Source organism: Balaenoptera musculus, chromosome 8, assembly GCF_009873245.2.
Source record: "Balaenoptera musculus isolate JJ_BM4_2016_0621 chromosome 8, mBalMus1.pri.v3, whole genome shotgun sequence".
NCBI lineage: Eukaryota > Metazoa > Chordata > Mammalia > Artiodactyla > Balaenopteridae > Balaenoptera > Balaenoptera musculus.
The window spans coordinates 99,980,444-100,002,634 of record NC_045792.1 but is presented as its reverse complement, the minus strand read 5'-3'; the positions used below and the strand labels follow the sequence as shown (position 1 = coordinate 100,002,634).

General features: G+C 51.8%; 2 protein-coding genes across 2 annotated transcripts in view; both read left to right on the top strand.

Annotated features, from left to right (window-relative positions):
• DDB1 (damage specific DNA binding protein 1) overlaps positions 1–14,050 on the top strand; it is a 31,609-nt gene extending 17,559 nt beyond the window's left edge. Inside the window, exons 17-27 of the mRNA XM_036862223.1 lie at positions 642–737; positions 846–957; positions 2,490–2,613; positions 2,922–3,086; positions 3,812–3,906; positions 9,636–9,806; positions 10,130–10,239; positions 10,496–10,665; positions 10,863–10,965; positions 12,520–12,643; positions 13,233–14,050. Coding sequence (XP_036718118.1) covers positions 642–737; positions 846–957; positions 2,490–2,613; positions 2,922–3,086; positions 3,812–3,906; positions 9,636–9,806; positions 10,130–10,239; positions 10,496–10,665; positions 10,863–10,965; positions 12,520–12,643; positions 13,233–13,316 — 1,354 coding nt within the window. The 3' untranslated portion in view covers positions 13,317–14,050. The remainder of the gene's footprint in view (positions 1–641; positions 738–845; positions 958–2,489; positions 2,614–2,921; positions 3,087–3,811; positions 3,907–9,635; positions 9,807–10,129; positions 10,240–10,495; positions 10,666–10,862; positions 10,966–12,519; positions 12,644–13,232) is intronic.
• A 3,863-nt stretch (positions 14,051–17,913) lies between these two features.
• VWCE (von Willebrand factor C and EGF domains) overlaps positions 17,914–22,191 on the top strand; it is a 29,292-nt gene continuing 25,014 nt past the window's right edge. The window contains exons 1-4 of the mRNA XM_036862403.1: positions 17,914–18,023; positions 20,864–20,958; positions 21,080–21,169; positions 21,500–21,628. Of these exons, the coding sequence (XP_036718298.1) occupies positions 17,914–18,023; positions 20,864–20,958; positions 21,080–21,169; positions 21,500–21,628 (424 nt within the window). The remainder of the gene's footprint in view (positions 18,024–20,863; positions 20,959–21,079; positions 21,170–21,499; positions 21,629–22,191) is intronic.

Here is a 22,191-nt window from a genome sequence, read left to right as displayed (position 1 = left end):
TTTTTTTTTTTTTTTTTTTTTAATTTTTATTATTTATTTTTGGCTGTGTTGGGCCTTCGTTTCTGTGCGAGGGCTCTCTCCAGTTGTGGCAAGTGGGGGCCACTCTTCATCGCAGTGCGCGGGCCTCTCACTGTCGCGGCCTCTCTTGTTGCAGAGCACAGGCTCCAGACGCGCAGGCTCAGTAGTTGTGGCTCACAGGCCCAGTCGCTCCGCGGCATGTGGGATCCTCCCGGACCAGGGCTCGAACCCGTGTCCCCTGCGTTGGCAGGCGGATTCTCAACCACTGCGCCACCAGGGAAGCCCAGCAGTCCAGTTTAACAAGCCTCTTAGCTGATTTCTGATTACAGCATGGTTTGATAGTTTGAGCATCACTGTTCTATATTCGAATGCTTTAGTATTAAATTGTTAGCTGTTAAAAATCTCAGCCTAGGCCCAACCAGACCAATTAAATAGGAAAATCTCAGGGACAGGACCAGGCATGTTCCCCAGGTGCGTTTTAGCATAGAGTCATAGTTGAGAACCACTACCCTGGGGTAAGCTAGTGTAATTCTGCCTTGTTTTCCTTCCCCTTATGGAGTTGCCTCGTAGAATCCTTTCCTATCTTGGGTCTACTCAGTCTAAACCCAGAACCTTCTTTCCAGCCTGGCACTGGCCAACAACAGCACCCTCACCATTGGCACCATTGATGAGATCCAGAAGCTGCACATTCGTACAGTTCCCCTCTACGAATCTCCCAGGTGAGGGCAGGGTAGGGGAGCTGCAGGGGCAGGGGTGCCCTGGGGGTTGGTGTGGAGCGCCTCAGACTTCTCCTGAGGGGGCCCTGTTGCTCTGTACTTGTTCTACAGGAAGATCTGTTACCAGGAGGTGTCCCAGTGCTTTGGGATCCTCTCCAGCCGTATTGAAGTCCAGGACACGAGTGGGGGCACAACTGCTCTGAGGCCCAGCGCCAGCACCCAGGTGAGGGCAGTGGACAAAGAAAGATGGTGTGAGAGCGGGGCAAACTGTTCTGTAAAGGCTCAGCTAGTAAATAGTTCTGGCTTTGCAGGTCATATGATCTCAGTCACAACTACTCAACTCTGCCATTACAAAGGCAGCCATAGACAACAGGTGGGCATAGCTGGGTTCCAATAAAACTTTATTATTTATTTATTTAAGAAAAAAATTTTTAATTAATTAATTTATTTTTGGCTGCATTGGGTCTTCATTGCTGTGCACGGGCTTTCTCTAGCTGAGGTGAGCGGGGGCTACTCTTCGTTGTGGTGCATGGGCTTCTTATTGCGGTGGCTTCTCTTGTTGCGGAGCACAGGCTCTAGAGCGCAGGCTCAGTAGTTGTGGCGCACGGGCTTAGTTGTTCCGCGGTATGTGGGATCTTCCTGGACCAGGGATCAAACCTGTGTCCCCTGCATTGTCAGGCGGATTCTTAACCACTGCGCCACGAGGGAAGTCCCAAAACTTTATTTAAAAAAAAAAAAAAAAAAAATTTATTTATTTATTTATTTGGTTGCCCTCGGTCTTAGTTGCAGCAGACAGGCTCCTTAGTTGCGGTTTGAGGGCTCCTTTGGTTGCGGCTTGCGGGCTCCTTAGTTGAGGCATGCGTGTAGGATCTAGTTCCCTGACCAGGGATCAAACCCAGGCCCCCTGCATTGGGAGCACGGAGTCTTAACCACTGCGCCACCAGGGAAGTCCCCAATAAAACTTTATAAAAACAGGCAGTGAGCTGGATTTGGCCCCTTCATTAGAGGCTTGAGAAGAACTTTGAGTAAGCGTGGCTGTCAGTGATTTTGCTACTTGGTAGCCTTGCCTGATGAATAATTCCTTTTCTCTTAACATCAGTTTGGGTGCTTTGTGTAGGGTATTGGTAACAGTGCAGTATAATAGGTAAGAGCATGGGATTTGGAGTCTGACAGAATTGGCTCCGAAGCTTATTGCTAGCTGCGTGACCTTGGGCAACTTCAGTTTTCTCATCTGCAAAATGGTAATAGTGGGACAGTATGGGGCCGCACATCACAGACCCAATGGAGATGTTAGCTGATCATTTTATTCCACGTATTCTCTGCCTTCCTTGCTCGCAGACATCTGTGGTATGGCTTCTTCCCTTAATCCAGAGTAGAAGGTCTTTACGTTTTTCTTTTTATTTGCAGTGCTCTCCTGCTTGTCCCACTGAGAGAGGTGGAAGCCTGTCACTTTACTAGGGCGCCTGAGTTTCTCGCTTGTCGTAGCATCACTGTGTTAGTGCTTTCTAATGCCCTTGGATTCTGGCGGTGTTTTGGATTGCTCTGTCAATACCATATGGAACTTGGATCCTTAGCCTTGGTCCCTGAGTCCTCTTGGAAGCCCTCTGTTCTTTAGGCTCCATGCAAGCGGCCAGCCTTAAGGTTTCCTCGTTCAGACTCAGCCACTGTTCCCTGATCCTGCCTGATGCTCACTCTGTTGTTCCCGGCACCCGTTCTGCTTCTGAGAGGGGTGCTGTGTGTTCTCTCTGTTCCCAGGCCTTGTCCAGCAGCGTCAGCTCCAGCAAGCTGTTCTCCAGCAGCACAGCCCCTCACGAGACCTCCTTTGGAGAAGAGGTGGAGGTGCATAACCTCCTTATCATTGACCAGCACACCTTTGAAGGTGCAAATGAGCTCTTTCTGTCATTTTGTACGTACGTCCTCCCTAAGCTAGGCTCTTCTGGGCTCTGCTGTATTCCAGAATTTGATAGACACTGGCAGACCATCCTAGGAGGAGCAGAAAGGGGCGGGGCCTCTGAGTTGGCCATGAGTCCAGAGTGCTGGGCCTCCTCAGGTCAGAATAGGTTGGTGAGGAGACAGGAACAGCAGGAGGCAGATCTACTTCGAGCCGAGCTGTGGGCCTCACAGAAGTACAGAAGCGTGCTTGCATGGGGGTTGTCAGCCAGTCGCGTCTCTTCTCCTCCCTTCTAGTGCTCCACGCCCACCAGTTCCTGCAGAACGAGTACGCCCTCAGCCTGGTCTCCTGCAGGTTGGGCAAAGACCCCAACACGTACTTCATCGTGGGCACGGCCATGGTGTACCCTGAAGAGGCGGAGCCCAAGCAGGGTCGTATTGTGGTCTTTCAGTATTCAGATGGTAAGCAGACGCAGTCTCCGGCTTTTGAGAGATTTGGAACTGGGAAAGTAAGCAGACTCTTTTAGGTTTCAGTCTCAGTTACGCAGAAGAACTTGGGTTAATTGCTGTGACGTGAGACTCACGATGTTTCTCTTAAGCTCTTGATGATCTGAATGAGTTTTGGAGTATGTGAGCAGAGGCACAAATAAAATCTAGCACGTGTTTCTTCCTTTTTTACTCTTTGAAAGGAAGGAACAGCGGGGAGAGGTGAACTATGAATAAGAGAACCTGCCGACCAGAACGAGAGTTAGGAATCCTAGTAGGAATCCTAGGTGTGTTTCCCACTTGGCTGCTCAGCCTTTAAGGTCCTCTTCCCAGCGTCAGCACTTTGCGTTCATTTCTACATCTTTTCTCATCTCCCCTACTCAAGATGGTTCTAAAGACTAGCTGTCAGCCCCGAAATCTCAGATTAGGTGGCTGAGATGGAATTTGGTCTCCATCTTGAGAGAGAGATCTGGAGTCTCAGGGTGGGAGACACATCCTCAATGGTGTGTAGAATCACTGCACACTTGGGGTTCACACTTCCAGTGGTGGTTAACCCCAGTGTATACTGACTCTGTATTTCCTGCTTTCAGATGAGTGGTTTTGGGGGCAGGAATTAGAGCCAGAGGGGAAGCATGGGATTCTTTTGATTAGTTAAAGTGTGGGCTCGTAAAGGAGACTTAAGAGTATCTTTTTTCCCCCAGGAAAACTACAGACTGTGGCTGAAAAGGAGGTGAAAGGGGCTGTGTACTCTATGGTGGAATTTAACGGGAAGTTGTTAGCCAGCATCAACAGCACGGTGAGGCCCCTCCCACTGGTGTCATGCCTTAGGCCTCACACCACTGTCCACAGAACATGTTTCCCTTGTATTTCTTGAAGCTGCACGTGTATCACGATTTTAAGGATAACAAAGTAGTGAGTATGGAGGATGGGGTTGGGAATATGGGGAGCTGGGGTTGGACCGGACAGCAGATTTGGTTATGTGAAGCCCAATCGTATCATCCTAAGCGCTGCGGGAATTGAGAAAGGGGTAAGAGCTGTGGTCCCTGCGCTTAGAATGTGTCGTGACGTGAGAATATTTCATCTGTGTGGAACAAAATGAGCCAAACCGCATTATCCTGAGTACGTCCCTGAAATACTAGGCCTGTGAAATGTGCCACTTTGCTTCTGGCATGACCCCACCTCCTCCCTTGCAAAAAAAAATGAGTTTCATGGTCAAATACATTTGGGAACTGCTGTATCCTGTATCCTCTTCTTAGAAGCTTCATGGTGCATCTTATCATATTAAAGGTTCTGAGAAGATCCAGAGTAGAGAGACATTATTTAAATACGTTAGATCGACATTCATTCAAGAAATATTAACTGAACGCTTGCAGTATACCAGGCACTGTTTTGGTAGTTGGGATGTAGCAGTAGACGGAATGGACAAAGAGCTAGCCTTCTGGGGCCAGTGAGCAAATAGAATACATATGTGTACCCAGGACCATGAGAAATACATGGTGAGAAGTAAAAACGGGACAAGAAGCCGAAGGAGTACCAGAGCAAGCATGGCAGGTGGCGCTGTTTTGTCCCGTGGCCGGGAGGGTCTTGTTTATGCAGTGGCATTCGGGCAGGTTCCTGAAGGAAGGGAGGGAGCAAGCCACGCCTCGGTCTGGGAGAAGACAAGTGCCAGGAGTCCGGGGCCAGCCTGAGCTCTGCGTGGGTGGGCGCTGCTGGGTGCCGGGAGATGAGTCCGAGAGGCAGCAGAGGGCCAGCACTTGTGGAACCTGATAGGCCGAGTGTGTAAGGACTTTGGGTTTTACTCTGAGGGTGATGGAGACCTCTAGAGGGTTCGAGTGAATGAGTGACATGACTGTAGTTATATTTCGAAAAGCTCGTTGCGCATGCTGGAAAAGGTCGTAGGGGATCAAGGGTAGAGGCAGTGAGATCAGTTAGGAGGCTCTGGTGATGATCCAGATAGCAGTTGGTGGTTGATGGGAGCAGGGTGCTGATAGAGGAGGTGAAAGGTAGTCAGATTCTGCAGATGTTAGTATTGAGGGGCTCTGGTGATGGATTGAAGATGAGGCGTGAGAAGGGAATAAAGGGCCAAGAGTTTTGGCCTGAGTAACAAAGATGGTGTTGCTCTGTACTGATGGGGGGAGATTGTGAGTGGAGCAGGTTTGGAGGGGAAAGGAAAACTGTTTCTTTACTCACAACACTTCTGACACCATATGTATGGGGTTTTTAATCCCTATACCAACCCGTTTTCCAACCAGGCGTCCTATAATTTAATTGAATTCTGATATTAGCCACCCAGCGTTAGTGTCAGACCTCACAGGTTTAAGGGCTCAGTCCCACAAGACTGTCCTTACTTCAAACCCCAGTCCCAAGTGGTCCCCAAACTTCTGTCTGACTTGGTACAAAGTCAGGGGTTCCCCAAATTCCCCACCCCCCTTAGGTTTGAAAATTTGTTGGAAGGGCTCACAAAATTTGAAATGTTTACTTATATTTGGTGGCATATTACAAAGGATTTTATAAAGGATACAAATTAACAGCCAGATGGAGAGGTATGTAGGGCAAGGTCCAAAAGGGTCCTGCGGGCAGGAACTTCTGTCTTCGTGGAGTTGGAATGCACTACCCTCCCAGTATGTGGCTGTATTCACCAACCCAAGAGCTCTCTGAACCCCATAGTTTAGGGATTTTTATAGCTGCTTCTGTATATAGACATGATCCATCATTAATTCAATCTCCAGCCCCTCTTTCTTCCCTGGAGAATGGGGGTGGGGCTGAAAGTTCCAAGCTTCTGTTCATGGCTTGGTCTTTCTGGTGACCATCCCCCATCCTGTAGCTATCCAGGAACCACCAAGAACTGCATCATTACAACAAAAGACTCCTATCACCTAGGAAATTCCAAGGGATTTAGGAGCTCTGTGTAAAACATTCCTATTAGGAAATTACAAAGGTTTTAGGAGTTTTATGTCAGGAACAGGGGGCAGAGACCAAATGTATACTTCTTCTTATGTTGCAGTGGGGAAACCAGAGGTTTGGTTTTGAAAATGCTAAGTTTCAATAGTCATCTCAGTGGAGATGTCAGGTAGGTAGGTGGATGAGAGAGGTATGGGTTCTAGCAAGAAGCAGACTGGAGATACCAGGTGGCAGTTATTAGGTGGCATGTAAAGCTGAGAGTGGCGGAGATCACCTGAGATCACCTACCTGCTGAGAGTGGGTAGAGGAGAGATCTGAAGACTGAGCCCTGGGGCCCTCCAGCCTTTCAAAGTTGGGGCGAGAAGGAAGATCCAGCCAAACAGAGAGGAGGTGCCTAGTGAAATAGGAGAGGAACCAAGAAAAGTGTTCTGGAAGCCATGGAAAGAAAGTATTTGAAGCAGGAGGGAAGTGATAAACTGCAAGTGCTGTCGGTGGGTCAGGTAACATAAGGATCGAGAGATGGCCATTGGTTTAGCTCTTTCGGTTGAGTGGTGGGGATGGAACCTGACTGAAGAGGGTTCAACCAGGACGAGGAGGCGAGGACAGCTAGGATTAGGAAACCCTTTCCAGGAGTTTTGCAGTAAAGAAGAGAGTAATAGGGTAGCTACAGGGGAATGTCAGCACAAGAGAGTTTTTAATTTTTTAAGTTAGGAAATACTGCTGCACATTTCTAGCTGATGGCAATGGTCCATTAAAGGAGAGTTGCTGGAGCCATGTTTTGAGTAGCTAAGGGGGCTCTAATGCACAGTGTTGGCTTCAGATGGTGGAAGCAGGTGGAAATCCTCCTTTGGTTGTGTCCATCTTCTGTGAAGTAGCTGAGAGGAAGGTTGGAAGAGGAGGTATTAGAGTTTTTGTTTATTTATTTATTTTTGGCTGTGTTGGGTCTTCGTTGCTGCACACAGGCTTTCTCTAGTTGCGGCGAGCCGAGCGAAGGCTACTCTTTGTTGCGGTGCGCGGGCTTCTCATTGCGGTGGCTTCTCTTGTTGCGGAGCATGGGCTCTAGTTGCCCGGGTTTCAGTAGTTGTGGCTTGTGGGCTCTAGAGCTCAGGCTCAGTAGTTGTGGCGCACAGGCTTAGTTGCTCCACGGCATGTGGGATCTTCCCGGACCAGGGCTTGAACTCGTGTCCCCTGCAATCGCAGGTGGATTCTTAACCACTGCACCACCAGAGAAGCCCATGGTATTAGAGTTTTGAGGAGACTGGAGGAGGTATGAATTTAAAATGAGACCAGTCATGCTGGTTGGTGGTTTTTCCTCAGCTTGTAGTTGAAAATTAGAATTTTACCAAAGTCTGTTTTTGTTGGGTGAGCATGATCGAGGGAGAGAGGGGCAAGGGAGTGGAGAATCCGTAAGACGAGGATTGTGGTGATGGACTCTGGGCATCTGAGAAGCAGTAAAACTGGGGACAAAAGATTCTGGAGTTATTTTTAATGACAGGCTCTTAAGGGGTGACCATAGGAATGGACAAGGTAGGTGGGGAAGAGGGAGTCAGAAAAGGACAGAGATCAGGGTATTGGATCTTCTCTGTGAACATTAAAGTCACTAAGAATTACCGGGGTGTTATGTTAGGAGAGAGTGACGGCGTGGGGGTGGAGATGTGACAGTGGGGCAGTTGTTTGGTGGTGTGAACTTGAGAACTGGCAGGTTTAGGAGGCAGGCAGGGTGCATGGAAGGCTGTCCTCCCTGCAGTCCCAGTGGTACGAGGGACAGTGGGAGAGAGAATAGCCCAGTTGAGAGGGCCACAGAACCCTTTTGAAAGATCCACGTTTCAGTTAGACTGACAAGGGATCGGCTAGAGAGCAGGCTGCCTGTGACTAGTGAGCATGTATTCCAGAGGGTACAGTGAACAGATGCAGGAAGTGGGAGGGGTCAGATTATAAGACGCCCGTTGCTGTGTAATAGAAATATAGGAGCCACATGTGTAATTTTAAACTTTCTAGTAGCCACGTGAATAAAAGTTCAAAGTAGGTGAAATTAATTTTAGTAATGTATTTTATTGAACCCAGGACATCTAAAGTGTTATTTCAACATGTAATCAATATAAAAAATTATTAGTGAGATATTTTACATTTTTTTCATACTAAGACTTCCACATCTCGTGTGTAGTTTACACTTAAAGCACATCTCGGGCTTCCCTGGTGGCACAGTGGTTAAGAATCCTCCTGCCAATGCAGGGGACACAGGTTCGAGCCCTGGTCCGGGAAGATCCCACATGCCGCGGAGCAACTAAGCTCGTGCGCCACAACTACTGAGCCTGCGCACCTAGAGCCCGTGCTCCGCAACAAGGGAAGCCACCGCAATGAGAAACCCGCGCATCGCAACGAAGAGTAGCCCCCGCTCACCGCAACTAGAGAAAGCCCGCGCGCAGCAGCAAAGACCCAACGCAGCCAAAAATAAAATAAATAAATAAAATTTAAAAAAAAAAAGCACATCTCAGTTTGGGCTTGCCACATTTCAGGTGTTTGTAGCCATGTGGCTAGTGGCTACCATATTGGACAGTGGGGACCTAGGACCTGTTGGGTTGAGAGTGGTGGTGTCTGACCTTGGTCCTGACTACCTCCACGGCAGAAAGGGAGGCTGGGAGTATGAAGAGGGGTGTGTGGGGTGTGTTCCCAGGAGCGTGTGGAGCTCTTGGCCTCTACTTTACTCCACTCTTGGAGGACTGGAGGCCCAGCCAGGCTGGGCTTACCCCAGTCTGGGGTGTTCTGGGCTCCCTTAACCCTGCCGATGGAGGTGTGGTAGCCATTGTAATTATTACGAATGACTCTTGGAGTGCATACCTGTGGAGCTAGGATCCTTTGGACACATCTCGAGAAATCATGGCTTAATATATTCTGTCCAGAGTGTCTGTATGTGCAGAGGCCATGGGTGGGGCTGCCTGGACCCTGAAGGGTCTGCCAGGGCTGGGCTGTGCTGAGTATCTGTTCATCTGTCTGCTGATTCTAAAGCATCTTCATTCTTTTGGAGCTGTAGTTGTAACTGAAGAAACATTGCAGTGGAGAAGAAAAAAGGGGTATTTTTTTCCCTTTAGGTGGAGGGGTGGCCACAGAGTCTAGTGCTTTAGAGACCTTTAGCTTCTGTTGGACTTTCCCATGCTATTTTCTTTGCTCATTGGGTTCATATCAAAAGGTGCCAGGAATGTATGAGTTTTGAGAAGGGGTTAGAAGAGGCAGTTTGTTGGGAGGTGATCTTGTTCCTTTCTGATCAGGAAATTGGAGATGGATCCTCTATTTCTAGAGCGATTTCTGTACGTCAGTTACCAAACTTCAGTCACAAAACCATCTCTTGTCACATGCATAGTATTACTTGCGTTACTGTTTACTTCATATTTTTCTTTACCCTGACTCATTTTTTTATATAAAGGAAAACTTTGTATTATTAGTTTCATGGGCTCATTCTATTTTCATTTTTCATAAATACATAATACTGAAATTAAAAACGTTCATGCAAGTTCCACACCAAACCACTTCACACCCCACATTGCACTTGGGTAAATGGTGCTGCAGATGGAGGCTTAAGGAGGGTTCGGGCCCCTCGAGTTGACAGAAGTGCAATGCCTGTGCCAGGTGCGGCTTTACGAGTGGACGACGGAGAAGGAGCTCCGCACCGAGTGCAACCACTACAACAACATCATGGCCCTGTACCTGAAGACCAAGGGCGACTTCATCCTGGTGGGCGACCTGATGCGCTCGGTGCTGCTGCTGGCCTACAAGCCCATGGAGGGCAACTTCGAAGAGGTAGCGGGGCAGGGGGCAGACTTCTCCCTTAAGCTGCAACCCCGAGGGTGTTTCTTGGTGGTGAGGGATAATCGAGCCCAGTGAGGGCAGAAATGTCGTCCCTGGAGCCTACATTCTACATCCGTTAAGTTTTCTTAGAAACCCCCAACGTGAGCTCTGAGTAGGCTCCGTTTCTGGGCTGAGTTGGCCAGAGGCTGTGGGGAGAATCTCTCTGAAGGGGTGGTTGTTAAACACGGGGCAGGGCAGGCTCTTGGCCAAGTCCCAGCAATGGCTTCCATGCAAACTGCTGATTGTGTTTCCTTTTGTACCTTGTCTTTTTTAAGATTGCTCGAGACTTTAACCCCAACTGGATGAGTGCTGTGGAAATCTTGGATGATGACAATTTCCTGGGGGCTGAAAATGCCTTTAACTTGTTTGTGTGTCAGAAGGATAGGTGAGTGACCAGCTGTGGGTATGGTCTGCCGGGAATGAGGACGCCGGGTCCTCTCTCAGGCTCCGGTGCTCCTCTTCACAGAGGGTTAGGGTCTCCATGAGACAGGCAGGCCACAGAGGTGAGCTCTTCAGGCTGGATCCTCTGCTGTGGAGCGGGTGGGCTCACCGGGGAATCTGTCTGCTGCACGCAGTCCTTGTCGGGGCCCCGTCGGGGGGGGGACAAGTCTGGGTAGTGAGTTTCTCGCATTGCCTCGCAGCGCCGCCACCACTGACGAGGAGCGGCAGCACCTCCAGGAGGTTGGGCTCTTCCACTTGGGCGAATTTGTCAACGTCTTTTGCCACGGCTCTCTGGTCATGCAGAATCTGGGCGAGACCTCCACCCCTACACAGGGCTCGGTGCTCTTCGGCACGGTCAACGGCATGATTGGTAAGGGTGACCTCTGTGGGGCGCACCTCCCGTGCAGGCCTCCCTCCTGAGAGCAGCGCTCCCGTTCTGGGGGACGAGGGAGAGCAGGGTTTCGTGGCGGAGCCTGTGGCCAGCTCGTCCTTCCTCGTGCTGCTGCCTGGGCTGCCCTTGGCGGGCAGTGCCCGCTCTGCAGCTCCCTGTTCCCTTTGCTTCCTCAGGCCTGGTGACCTCACTGTCAGAGAGCTGGTACAACCTCTTGTTGGACATGCAGAATCGACTCAATAAAGTCATCAAAAGTGTGGGCAAGATTGAACACTCCTTATATCCTTCCCAGAGGTGCCCCCTTGCTAGGAAGCACGTTCTGACCCAGGCAGAGAGCTGCATTACCCTAAGCAGCCTCTGGAAACTGCTGCCCGTTTAGGAAATGTCTTGACTAGGTTCCCGTGGGGAACAGGCTTTTAAAAAACCTTTTCTTACGGAAAATTTCAAACACACAATAGTGGAGAGAACAGTGTAGTGAATCCCCATGTACTTATCACCCAGCTTCACTGGTTCATCTTGAAAATGTACATTTTTATTCCTGAAATGTGTCTGCCTCTGGCCTCTCTGGTGTTGCTTGTCAAACGTAAGTTTAGATCACAACTTCGGAACATCCTTTCAGAGATCTTGTTGGAGGCAGTAGTGTCTGAGGACCCTCACTAGAGAGGCTAACGGAAGAAGAGGGGAAAAGCAAAGAATGTGCAAACTCCAGAAGCTCAAGGATCAGCCCCCGTGGGACACTTAGGATCCAAGTACTGCTGGAAGTTTGTTTATTATGGGAGAGAGATAAGGAGCCTGAGGGAGGCGGGAGGCGGGAGGGGCGAGGGGCTCCTGCTATGAGTCAGGGAGGAGGGAGGCTGATGGGTTGGTTTTTGCCACAACCCGCAGGACTTTCGGCACATCTCTTGTCTTACTGAGCCTCTGTTTGTTTGTTTGTTTGTTTATTTTTGGCTGCATTGGGTCTTCATTGCTGTGCACGGGCTTTCTCTAGTTGTGGCGAGCGGGGGCTACTCTTTGTTGCGGTGCGCGGGCTTCTCATTGTGGTGGCTTCTCTTGTTGAAGAGCACGGGCTCTAGGCGCGTGGGCTTCAGTAGTTGTGGCTCGCGGGCTCAGTAGTTGTGGCTCGTGGGCTCTAGAGCGCAGGCTCAGTAGTTGTGGCGCACGGGCTTAGTTGCTCCGCGGCATGTGGGATCTTCCCGGACCAGGGCTCGAACCCATGTCCCCTGCATTGGCAGGCAGATTCTTAACCACTGTGCCACCAGGGAAGTCCCGAGCCTCAGTTTATTCTGTGAAGGTCAAGGCTAGACTTAAAGAGTGGTTCTTCCCAGGCAAGCATCCAGTTCACATGGAGCACTTGTAAAAAAAAAAAAAACATCCATACACGTCCAGGCTCTGAACTAAGAGTCTTATCTGTATTTTGTTTTAATCTGTATTTTTTTATTTTTAAATTTGTTTTGGCCTCGCTGCACGGCTTGCAGGATCTTAGTTCCCCAACCAGGGATCGAACCCACGCCCTCGGCACTGAAAGCACAGAGTCCTGACCACTGGACCACCAGGGAATTCCCTGTATTTTTTAAATGTTATTTTGACGATTAACTCCAGTTAAGAACCATTGGATGAGGGTAATAGCTTATAGGTCTTTGAAATTCTAAAACTGTCCCAAAAGCCGTGTGATTTTTAGTTGAAAATGTTGTTTCCTGTTTATCCTGGTGATTGTTTTAGATTGTGGTCTTGTGCACCTTGTGTAGAGGTGCACCTTGTGCAGAGGTGGGGGTGACTCATAGTAAGGGTACTTATTTCCAGATAATTGGCACTTTCCTTAACTCACCTGTCCACCTGGAGATCCTTTCATACTGAACGGAAGACAGAACCAGCCACAGGCTTCATCGATGGGGACTTGATTGAGAGTTTCCTGGACATCAGCCGGCCCAAGATGCAGGAGGTTGTGGCAAACCTGCAGGTGAGCTGCTCAGGGTTTAGCCCTGGGTCAGTTTCTCAAGTCCCTTGCAGGGCCGGGCATACCAGGAGGCCGGCAGAACTCCGGGGCCTCCCCTCACTCGGTCCCCACGTGCTAACGGCCCTTTTCAAGTTGTCTTCTACCCACACGGGAAGGTGGGGTCCAAGGGCAAGGAGATAAAGCTGAGGCTCGTGGGTTCCCCCATCAGGCACCACACACTGTAACTTTAGCAACGAGGGCACATTTGGGCATGTCTGGGATCTCTGGCAGACCCATAGGAAGGGGGCAGGGTCAGGATCCTGTAGGGAAGAGAAGTTTCCATGGTGCTGGGGTTTGGGGCATTGCCCACTGGACATGGTGCCTCTGGGGGAGTATATACTGGGTGGCAGGCTCCGGGCAGCTTTGCTGTCAGCCGACCTGGCTGACCTGAACCCCCAGGGAGAGGTGTGGGCTTCCGACTGTGAGTCCTTCCTCCCTGCCATGGCAGTGGTAGAATGGGGCGCCTCCCTTGTGGTGGGCATCCCCTTTCCAGGGGAGGGAGAGCACCCTCTCGGCCCTCACAGCCTCTCCTCCTGCCCCTTCCTCGTTGCAGTATGATGATGGCAGCGGAATGAAGCGAGAAGCCACCGCGGATGACCTGATCAAGGTTGTGGAGGAGTTAACTCGGATCCATTAGCCGAGGGCAGGAATCCCCTTTCCCAGGCCCTCTCTGAAGGCTTTGCCCGCCTGCTCTCCTCCTCCTCCCCTGCCATTGTCTCTTGGCCATGGGAAATCTTTCCCTAGGCCAGCTGCCCTAGAATCCACGGCCTACCTGTGTGGAAACAGGGATTTTGTAGAACTAAAACCAGTTCGCTGGAGACCTGGGAAAGGGCTGAAGGTGAAATATTTTCTCCCTGGATTTTTACCAGTCTCACATGATTCCAGCCATCACCTTGGGCCACCAAGCCTTGATTGGTGTAGCCAGTTGTCGTCCTTCCAGGGAGCAATTTTGCAGCTCTTTGGCTGAAAGGAAGCTCTGTGTGTGTGTGTGTGTGTGTGTGTGTGTGGTGTGTGTGCGTGTGTGTGTGTGTGTCTCCCACACTCATGCATTGTCCTCACTATCTTTTTATTTAGGTTGGGGGTGTGGGGAGGTTGTGGGTAGCAGGGAGGAGGGGCGGGAGGGGTTCGTCGTCTTTGAAATGAGAGCTTCCTTTGCTTTCTTCTGTTCCCTCTGAGAGCTTTGGTCTGGAGGGCTGACCACCAGACACTGGGCTGCTTGAGTATAAAACCTGCAGATGGTGGATGATCTCCAAGCCACAGCCTTTTTGTCTCTGGGGAACTGCCTTCTTCAGAGGGAAGGAGGTGGGGGGACATGAATTGGTGGTTTAGTTTCTGAGTTTTACCTAATAAAGTAGAGTCTAAGAAGAAGGATCCATTTGTTTCTGCTTTTCTTCCCCTGCTCGGCTCTCCAGCATCCCAGTCACTCTGTGCCCAGTTTACTGCAAGCTCCATCCCCTCCTTCACAGCCACTGTAGCAGTCCCTTGTCCTTGCTGCTGGAACATTCCTTTCAAGTAGTGAAATGTCATCTGTCCATTTCCTTTGTCAGGTGATCGCTCTTGGTGGGATCCCAAGGATGATGGATGTCAGGTTTTTGAAATTCAGTGGTCTTTGGTTGCCCTTGACTCTGTAGTCATCGTTTGATTCCCAGGTGCCTGTGTTAGTAATGTGCGGGGCCTGGGGGTTGCTTGGCCTGCCTTTCCTTATGTCATTTTACAGCCAGTTGTATATGGAACATTCAGCCAACTAGCTCCCCAGGCACTGCTCCTCATTCACTGCCCAGCTTCCTGTTGCCACATGGGCTTTGGATTCTGATTTTATTTCTTCTGGTTTAATTGAGTAAACCTTTGGTGCCTTAGGTTTGAAAATACAGGAGTAGGGCACATTTGGGGTTCACCCTTCTATCCAGCACACAGAGCCTGTCTTCTTTCAGCTCAGTGGGTCAGAGTGTCTGGGCCCATATTTCCACCAGTGATCCAGTGGGAATAAAGGCTGCTCTGTCCCAACAGTGGAGCAGGGTTGATCCCAGGCATATTGGCTGGCTCCTTTAAGACCAGCCTTTGATACAGTGTCAGGAAAATTGTGGTTTCAAGTTCAAACTGTGGTTTTGAGAGATTCTAGCTTAAAAGGAAAAGAGCAAGGAAGCATCTCTGCTTTGGGGGTCTTCCGGAGTGAGTTTCCTTCCCTGGAGGCATTCCTTGTGTTTCTTTACCGTTCTTTTCCCCTTACTCTCCTGGGGTTTCTGAGGGTGGAGGATAAGGGTCTTAGGGGAAAAAATAATCATCTCTCAAAAACCACAGTTTGAACTTGAAACTCAACACTGTGATTTGAATTCTTCAAGTCATGGTTTGAATTGAAAAGGCCTGCCCCCATGCCAGAGACCAGCTTTAATGAGGCAGGCAAGCAACGGTCTCCAGATTGTGATTATTTAAAAAATTTAATCCTAGATGGGAGGATTGACTATAAGGTGCCACGGTCAGAAAAACAGAATGTGGTGGGATTATTATTCTGATGCTTTTCAGTGGTCTGACCTGCAGCCACAGAGACCTGCTACGTTCAGTAGAAGGTTATTACTTAACCAGTGGCTTCAGTCTTGACTTTGGAAACTGGAGTCCTTGCAGTTTTTTGTTTCCTACAATCTTGGGTATATTCACTCCGGATTGAATTCCAGCAATCCTTTGGAAACTGATGTTCTACTGCCACACTCCCACATCCCCTCTTAAAACCATTAATCACCTCTCCCAGGGTGAAAGGTTGCCTTTGGAGCTTTGCTACAGCCAGCTGGAATGGCTCCTTTCCATGTAGGCGCTGATGAGCTCGCCTCACTCCAGGCCTCTGCACGAATGGACCTTTGGGAGAATAATAGAAACACTGACTCATCACATGACCATTTGGAAGGGTCACAAGCCAGAGGCCTTCTTTCTACAGCCAACAACAACTTGAATCCTCTGCCCTCGGTGGAGGGTCCCTTTTGTAACTGAGAAGCCACAAGCCACAGAACTGGGGAGGAAACACTGAGGAACTAATAAGCACCCAAACTAGTCCTTGAAGATGAATGATATTAAGTGAGCGACTCTCAGGGTCCAAACTTTGAGAAGCCTCAAGGGCAAACAAGCCAAAAGACAAGAAAAACAGAAAATGGTGAAAACCAAACTAAAGACACAAACTTGATGTGAGGAGCAAGGTGAATGCCATAAGGTCAAAGAAATGGGAAATGAAAGAAATGTCAGGGGCTGTTTAGAAAGTTTCTTTCAAAATTCACTGGTAGGAATTTAGTCTTAAATGTCCTGAGCTCCTCCTCCTGAGGGTAGATGAGGATTTTCTTTAAGCACAAACTTGCATCTCAGTCATTGCAGCTGCCCACTGACCAATATGGAGCAAAGCCTGCCAGAGTTACAGGGGTGAGATATGGAGGGCTTGGGGTTCAGAATGGAGAAAGCCGAGGTGTGCGGAAGTGTGAGAGAAGATGGCACAAGGAGTGACAGGTGTGTAAAAGGAACCTTGTCCTGTGTAAATGAGTTAAGAACTTGTGGGTAGCTTCTAGGGCCAGGAAGAATGAGTGGTGGTCTATTTGACATGTCTATTTGACATGGTGGTCTAGGTAGGAATGATAAGGGCAGTGGTGCGATAGATTTTGCGGGCTCAAGTGAAGGAAGGGCTTTGTTTATCCCTATTGAATAATTCAGGGCTAGATTTCTGACTCTGGACCTTGAAGGTGGGCATTGAAGTACTTTGTAAGTGACAGGAATGCAGTCTGAGCGGCAGAGGGGGAAAGTGCACCTTTGGATGTTTGAGATAAAAAGGAAAGGTGGCCTGAGGGTCCTTAGGACTCAGAATGGACATAAATATGGAAGTAGCATTCATCTCAAGATAACGGAGGATTTTGGCAACCTACTTGTTGAAAATGTGTTACTTAGATGGGTCAAAACTAACAAGGTGAGATAACAGCCCTAAAGTGAACATCTGCAAAAACTCAACCACACAGGTTAAGGTAAGGAGATCGGCTTAGTAGCTTGTGTTTAATAACAAAGACATGACAACAAAAAGCATCTGAGGCTTCCCTTTACTGTAAACTTTGTTATGAACTAACAGCATCATGGGGTTGCCAGAAAAGCCAGGTAATATTAGACTGTGTTGATAGAAGTATGGCATCTGGAAGGAAGGAGGCAAGAGTCCAGACCACTGTTGGCACACCATGTTCATTTGTGGCCACCAGTGTTAAGGACCTTAGTGACAGGCTGAGGTACCCAGTGGGGACTGCAGAGGTAGCACCAAAGGAACTGGGGTTATTCAACTGGGAAGAAAAAACACTTCCTAACAAATGGAGTTATTCAAAATTGGATTGGGCTGCCTTTTGATAGGTCTTCATCCCTGGAAGTGTTTAAGCAAAAGCTTGACTGATGGGGTCTAGGCGGCTAGGGAAGGTACCTGCACAGAGCTGAAGGTAGAATTTAGTCAACCTTTCAGCTTTCTCCCAGCTGGATGATCCTGATTTTCATCCGCCACCTGCTCACCACTTCCCTGCCTACCATCCCTGACTGTGGCCTGAGGCAGCTGCAGAAGGGGACAAGGAGGAATCTGTGGGTTCAAGACTGTCTAGTGCCCCCTGACCAGGGAGCAGGTGGACCCACTGACCGGCGCACCCAGGGTTAGGGTGCAGACCTGTTGGCAGGCTGGGGGCCGGCCTAGAAGTGCTCAGCAGCGAAACGACCCAGCGTCCCACGTTGTACAGCACAGTCATCTCGGGATCCACCTAGACCAGCAATGCCCGGGGCGCGCAGCCTCCTGCTCCAGCCTTGTTCCCGGAGTCTCTTTCCTCCCCGGCCTCAGTCTGACCAGCCCAGAGCCCCTTCGCAGGAAGCCGACTCCCAAAACCGGGCAGGGGTGTGGGCCGAGGACGAAACCCCGCCCCCAGGGGTCCCTGATCTTGCCCCCGGCCCCGGCTCCGCGCCTCCCCTGATGGCCACCGGGCTGGCTGGGCGTCGCCTTTTGCCTTTTGTTGTGTTTTCGTTCCGAGGTGCCAGAGACCCCCCGCCCAGCCGTCCGCCGCGTCCCCTCGCGGCCCCGTGCCCCTCCTCTCGGCGTCCCCAGCCCCCCTGCTCGGCTCCGCGTGCCAGTTCGGGGCTCGCTGGTTCGCTCCCCGCGGCGCCAGGAGGAGGGGCGAGGGCCGGCAGCCCCCTCCCCCGCGCGCGGCGCCAGAGCCTAGCCGAGCCGGGGGGACCCGCCGCCGCCGGTCATGTGGGCCGGACTGCTCCTCCGGGCCGCCTGCGTCGCGCTCCTGCTGCCGGGGACCCCGGCCCGCGGCTACACCGGGAGGAAGACGCCCGGGCACTTCGGGGCCGAGAGGTAAGCGCCCCGCGCCCCTCCCCTGCCCCTCCGCGGGAGCGCTACCGGCGCGGTGCGGGGAGGCGCGGAGGGGCGTCCCCGAGCTGCGGGTCGGGGCGCCCCCCTGGGCCACTGTCCGCGCGCGGGCGCAGCCCAGGAGGTCCGGACAAAGGGACAGCAGCTTGTACTCTGGGCGGGTGCCCGTCTCTGCGCCCTGGCCGCGGCCTGTCCTGATTGGGATCTGGCCGGGGGGAACGGAGATCAAGGCGCTAGGTGAGCCGCTCTCAGTCCAGTGGAGCCCCGGACCCCTGGCGAAGGGACCCCGGGACGTTGCAACCTGGTCTCCGGACTGGCTGGCTTTCGCTCCCGAACGTGTCCCGTGGCTCTGCCTAGACAGTGCCTGGCCTGCCTCGCGGCTCTGGCCGCTCTGAGGCTGGGGGCTTTCACTGTGTCCAGGCTCTGCGAACGCCGTGGACCTTGTAGCCGCCGGGGTCCTCTCTGGGTTTATGTTCGGTTTCCGCCTGTGTCGTGCGCGCGGTCGGGGGTTGGGTGTTTTGCACCTTTGCTCTTTCCCGATCTGATGTCGCCCTCCTCCCTAGCGTTTCCTCCCGGCGGAGGCCGGGCCGTCGCGGGCCGAGCGCGTGTGTGCGTGATGACTCCCGAGCGACCCGATTGGGAACACGGTGTCAGCGGGCGGCCTGGCCCGCGGCCACGGCCTCGGGGGCGCGCAGGGGGGCGGCCCCGCCAGGCTCGCAACTCGCACGTGTGTTCCGCAGCCACCGCCAGTTCCTGCTCAGATCTGCCCGGCTCCGCGGCGTGTCAGAGCCTTCCTGCCTGCCACCTGTCCCCCGTCACCGCCCGCCCTAGGCTCCTTGGGGCGCTCTGGCGGGGGCTCGGCCCCTGCCCACCTGAGGGTGAGGTTCCACCAGCCTCCCAGGAATCCTTCCATCTGCCGCTTTGGTGGCACTCCTGTCCCTTTGAGACCCCCGTCTGAGGAGTAGGAGCTGCCGGCTTCTCCTTCCCAGGCTGCTGCCCTAATCGCTCCAGCGAGGGCAGCGGGTGAGACATCCCTGCTGCATCCCCCACCCCCTTCCAGGGCCCCTTCTTCTGTGATGACTTCAGAGAGTGAAAAGGCTCTTGGAGGCTCCAGGGACAGTTTTCTGCAGACGTTTCTGTTTTGCCATGTGCCCTGAGTTTCCCTTTCTAGAATATTTGTCACTTTTGACACAGATTATTCTCCCGCAGAGCAGACTGGGTCTTTCCATTCACGTCCCCAGTGCCTGCTGCCGTGCCTGGCACGTCATGGGTGCTCTATAGACTGCCTGACTGGCAGTATCAGCTTCCAAACACGGGTAGAACACAGCTGGGAAGGGTTTTCTTTTTCTTTTTCTTTTTTAAAAAAAAATTAATTAATTAATTTATTTTTGGCTGCATTGAGTCTTTGTTGCTGCGCCCGGGGGCTACTCTTTGTTGTGGTGCCCAGGCTTCTCATTGCGGTGGCTTCTCTTGTTGTAGAGCACTGGCTCAAGGAGCTCGGGCTTCAGTAATTGTGGCATGCGGGCTCGGTAGTTGTGGCTTGCGGGCTCTAGAGCGCAGGCTCAGTAGTTGTGGCCCACAGGCTTGGTTGCTCCGTGGCATGTGGGATCTTCCTGGACCAGGGCTCGAACCCGTGTCCCCTGCATGGGCAGGTGGATTCTTAACCACTGTGCCACCACGGAAGTCTCTGGGAAGGGTTTTCTTGTCCCTATTCTTTTGCAGCAGGATTCCCAGTTCAAACCAGGCTGGACTTCATCATCCTCTGCCCAGCCCATCCCAGAACCAGTTCTAGTCATCGTCTCTGTCCCCCTCCAGGCCCGAGCACATGCAGCTCCTGTCTAGAACATTCCTCCATTCTCACCGGCTGCTCCTATTCTCTCTCCAGCCTCAGCCTAGGAAACCTCCCCTGAGCTCCTTGGGCCTCCATAGCCTGTAACGTTCTGGCACTTGTCACGCTATGTTGTTATACCTGGTTCCTTGTCCGCCCCTTGAAGGTGGGGAAAGTGGCTTGTTCGTGGCTGGACTGCCTCACCCAGTCTCGAGCACACTGGATTCCCCTTCACTCCTTTGGGCAGCTCACCAATGCCCCCTCCCCCATTCCAGAGATGTCACCTGGGGAATGACTTCTCTCCAGCTCCCCCCTTTCTCTTTTCTGTTGGCTTCCCTTCTCAACCTTTCCCTCAACAGCCATTTATTAAGCACCTATGATGTGCCAGGCGCTACCCTTGCTGCGGAGTTGAAGAAAATAGATGAAGCCCCTGTCCTCAGGGAGTGGTAGGGGAGCCAGGCAATGAACAAATCAACAAACTAATAAGTAATTTAATGTCCCAGGAAGTAAGTGTTATGAAGCAGAATAAAGCAAGGTAAGGGTGGACAAGTAGGGCCTCTCTGAGAAGGTGACATAAGCAGAGAGACCTTTCACAGGAGTAGGGGAGCTGTGTGTGTCTGGGGAAGAACCTTCCTGACAGAGGGGACTGCAAGTGCAAAGGCCCTGAGGCAGCCATCCCTGCGGCTCTTCATCCATTGCTGTCTTCTATCCTCAGCTCTTAGACCCTCTTTGCTCTGTGTCCACGGGGCAGGCATCTGTAGGAGACTAGTGTCTGTTCTCTTATACCTTTGTCTTTGTCCTGCCTCCAGAAGGGACTGACTGTCTGAGTCATTTTTCTATGGAAACTTCCCATTGTCCTCCCGGGGAGTGGGAGTGGAGGAGGTCTCCAGAACTGTTTGTTGACTGATGTACTGACTGGCTGGGAGGCTTTCACTGCCCAGTAGGTGAATCCTCCCCTTGGTACAGAATGTGGAAGGTGCTCTCTCCTCTCTTGCAGACGCCGGCTGGGCCCCCACGTCTGCCTTTCGGGGTTCGGGAGTGGCTGCTGCCCTGGCTGGGCGCCCTCCATGGGCAGTGGACACTGCACCCTTCGTAAGTGCCTGTCCCCGTGCCCCAAACATCCTCCACAGCAGGGCGCTCATTCCCTGGGCTTGCCTGAGGGACAGACTGGGGGCCCCAGTCCCCACTCCCTCGCCTGTCTTTATCCTCTCAGCCCTCTGCTCCTTTGGCTGCGGGAGTGGCATCTGCATCGCTCCCAATGTCTGCTCCTGCCAGGATGGAGAGCAAGGGCCCACCTGCCCAGGTAACTGGGGGCGGGCAATGGCTGATGGGAAGAACTCTATTTACACTGAGAATGTGCCAGGCACTGGGCAATTGTGCCCTAGCATATCATTTTCAAACAACCCTATTAGGTAGACATTCTCATTCCCATTTTATAGATGATGAAACTGAGGCACAGAAGCTAGTGTCTCGCCCAGGGTTACATGGCCAGCAAGTGGCAGAGCTGAATTTAAACTCAGGCCTGTTTGCCTCCAGAGCCCCCTTCCCAGCAGAATTTAGGAGGAGCCGGGGAAGGCGGGGGCGGCTGGGGCTGTGGAGTGGCGCATGCTCACAGGTGCGGTGCCTGTTTCAGAAGCCCACGGACCCTGTGGGGAGTACGGCTGTGACCTCACCTGTAACCATGGTGGCTGTCAAGAGGTGGCCCGAGTCTGCCCCGTGGGCTTCTCGATGACAGAGACAGCTATCGGCATCAGGTGTACCGGTGAGAGGCGCGGGAGCAGCGAGGAGGGGGCGGGCGGGAATGAGGTCTCTTCCTTGTCCTCCCAGGATGGTCTCCGGAGAGATGCCAGAGCAAAGCTGAGCCACGAGCAGCTCTGAAGTTTAAGAGTGGGCAGGCAGGCAGGCAGGCAAACACAAGAAATATGCCCCTTCTGCTATCTCACAAATACTTATTGAGCACACCTCATGGACCGGGGACTGAGCTGGGGCTGGGGTTACGAGGGCAGTCCCTGCTCTTATGTTACTTCAGAATGTGAGGCAGGGAGACAAGTTAAGGACAATGACAGTCCCCCCATAATGGGGCCATCACCTGTGGAGTGCACAGTGCCAGGGCCCACAGGGGCACAGGGAACCGGACTGGAGGTGGGCTTGACCGCAAAAAGCCTCCCTCAGGAAAGTGACATTTGAAAGATGAGCCAAGAGAAACTCAATAGTTATTTTGTAAAAGTATTATTGGTTCACGATTTTAAACATTTCCTATGCACAGTCTGTTACTGTCCCCAGAGGCAGCCATGGTGACCAGTTTCTTACCTATCTTTCCAGAGA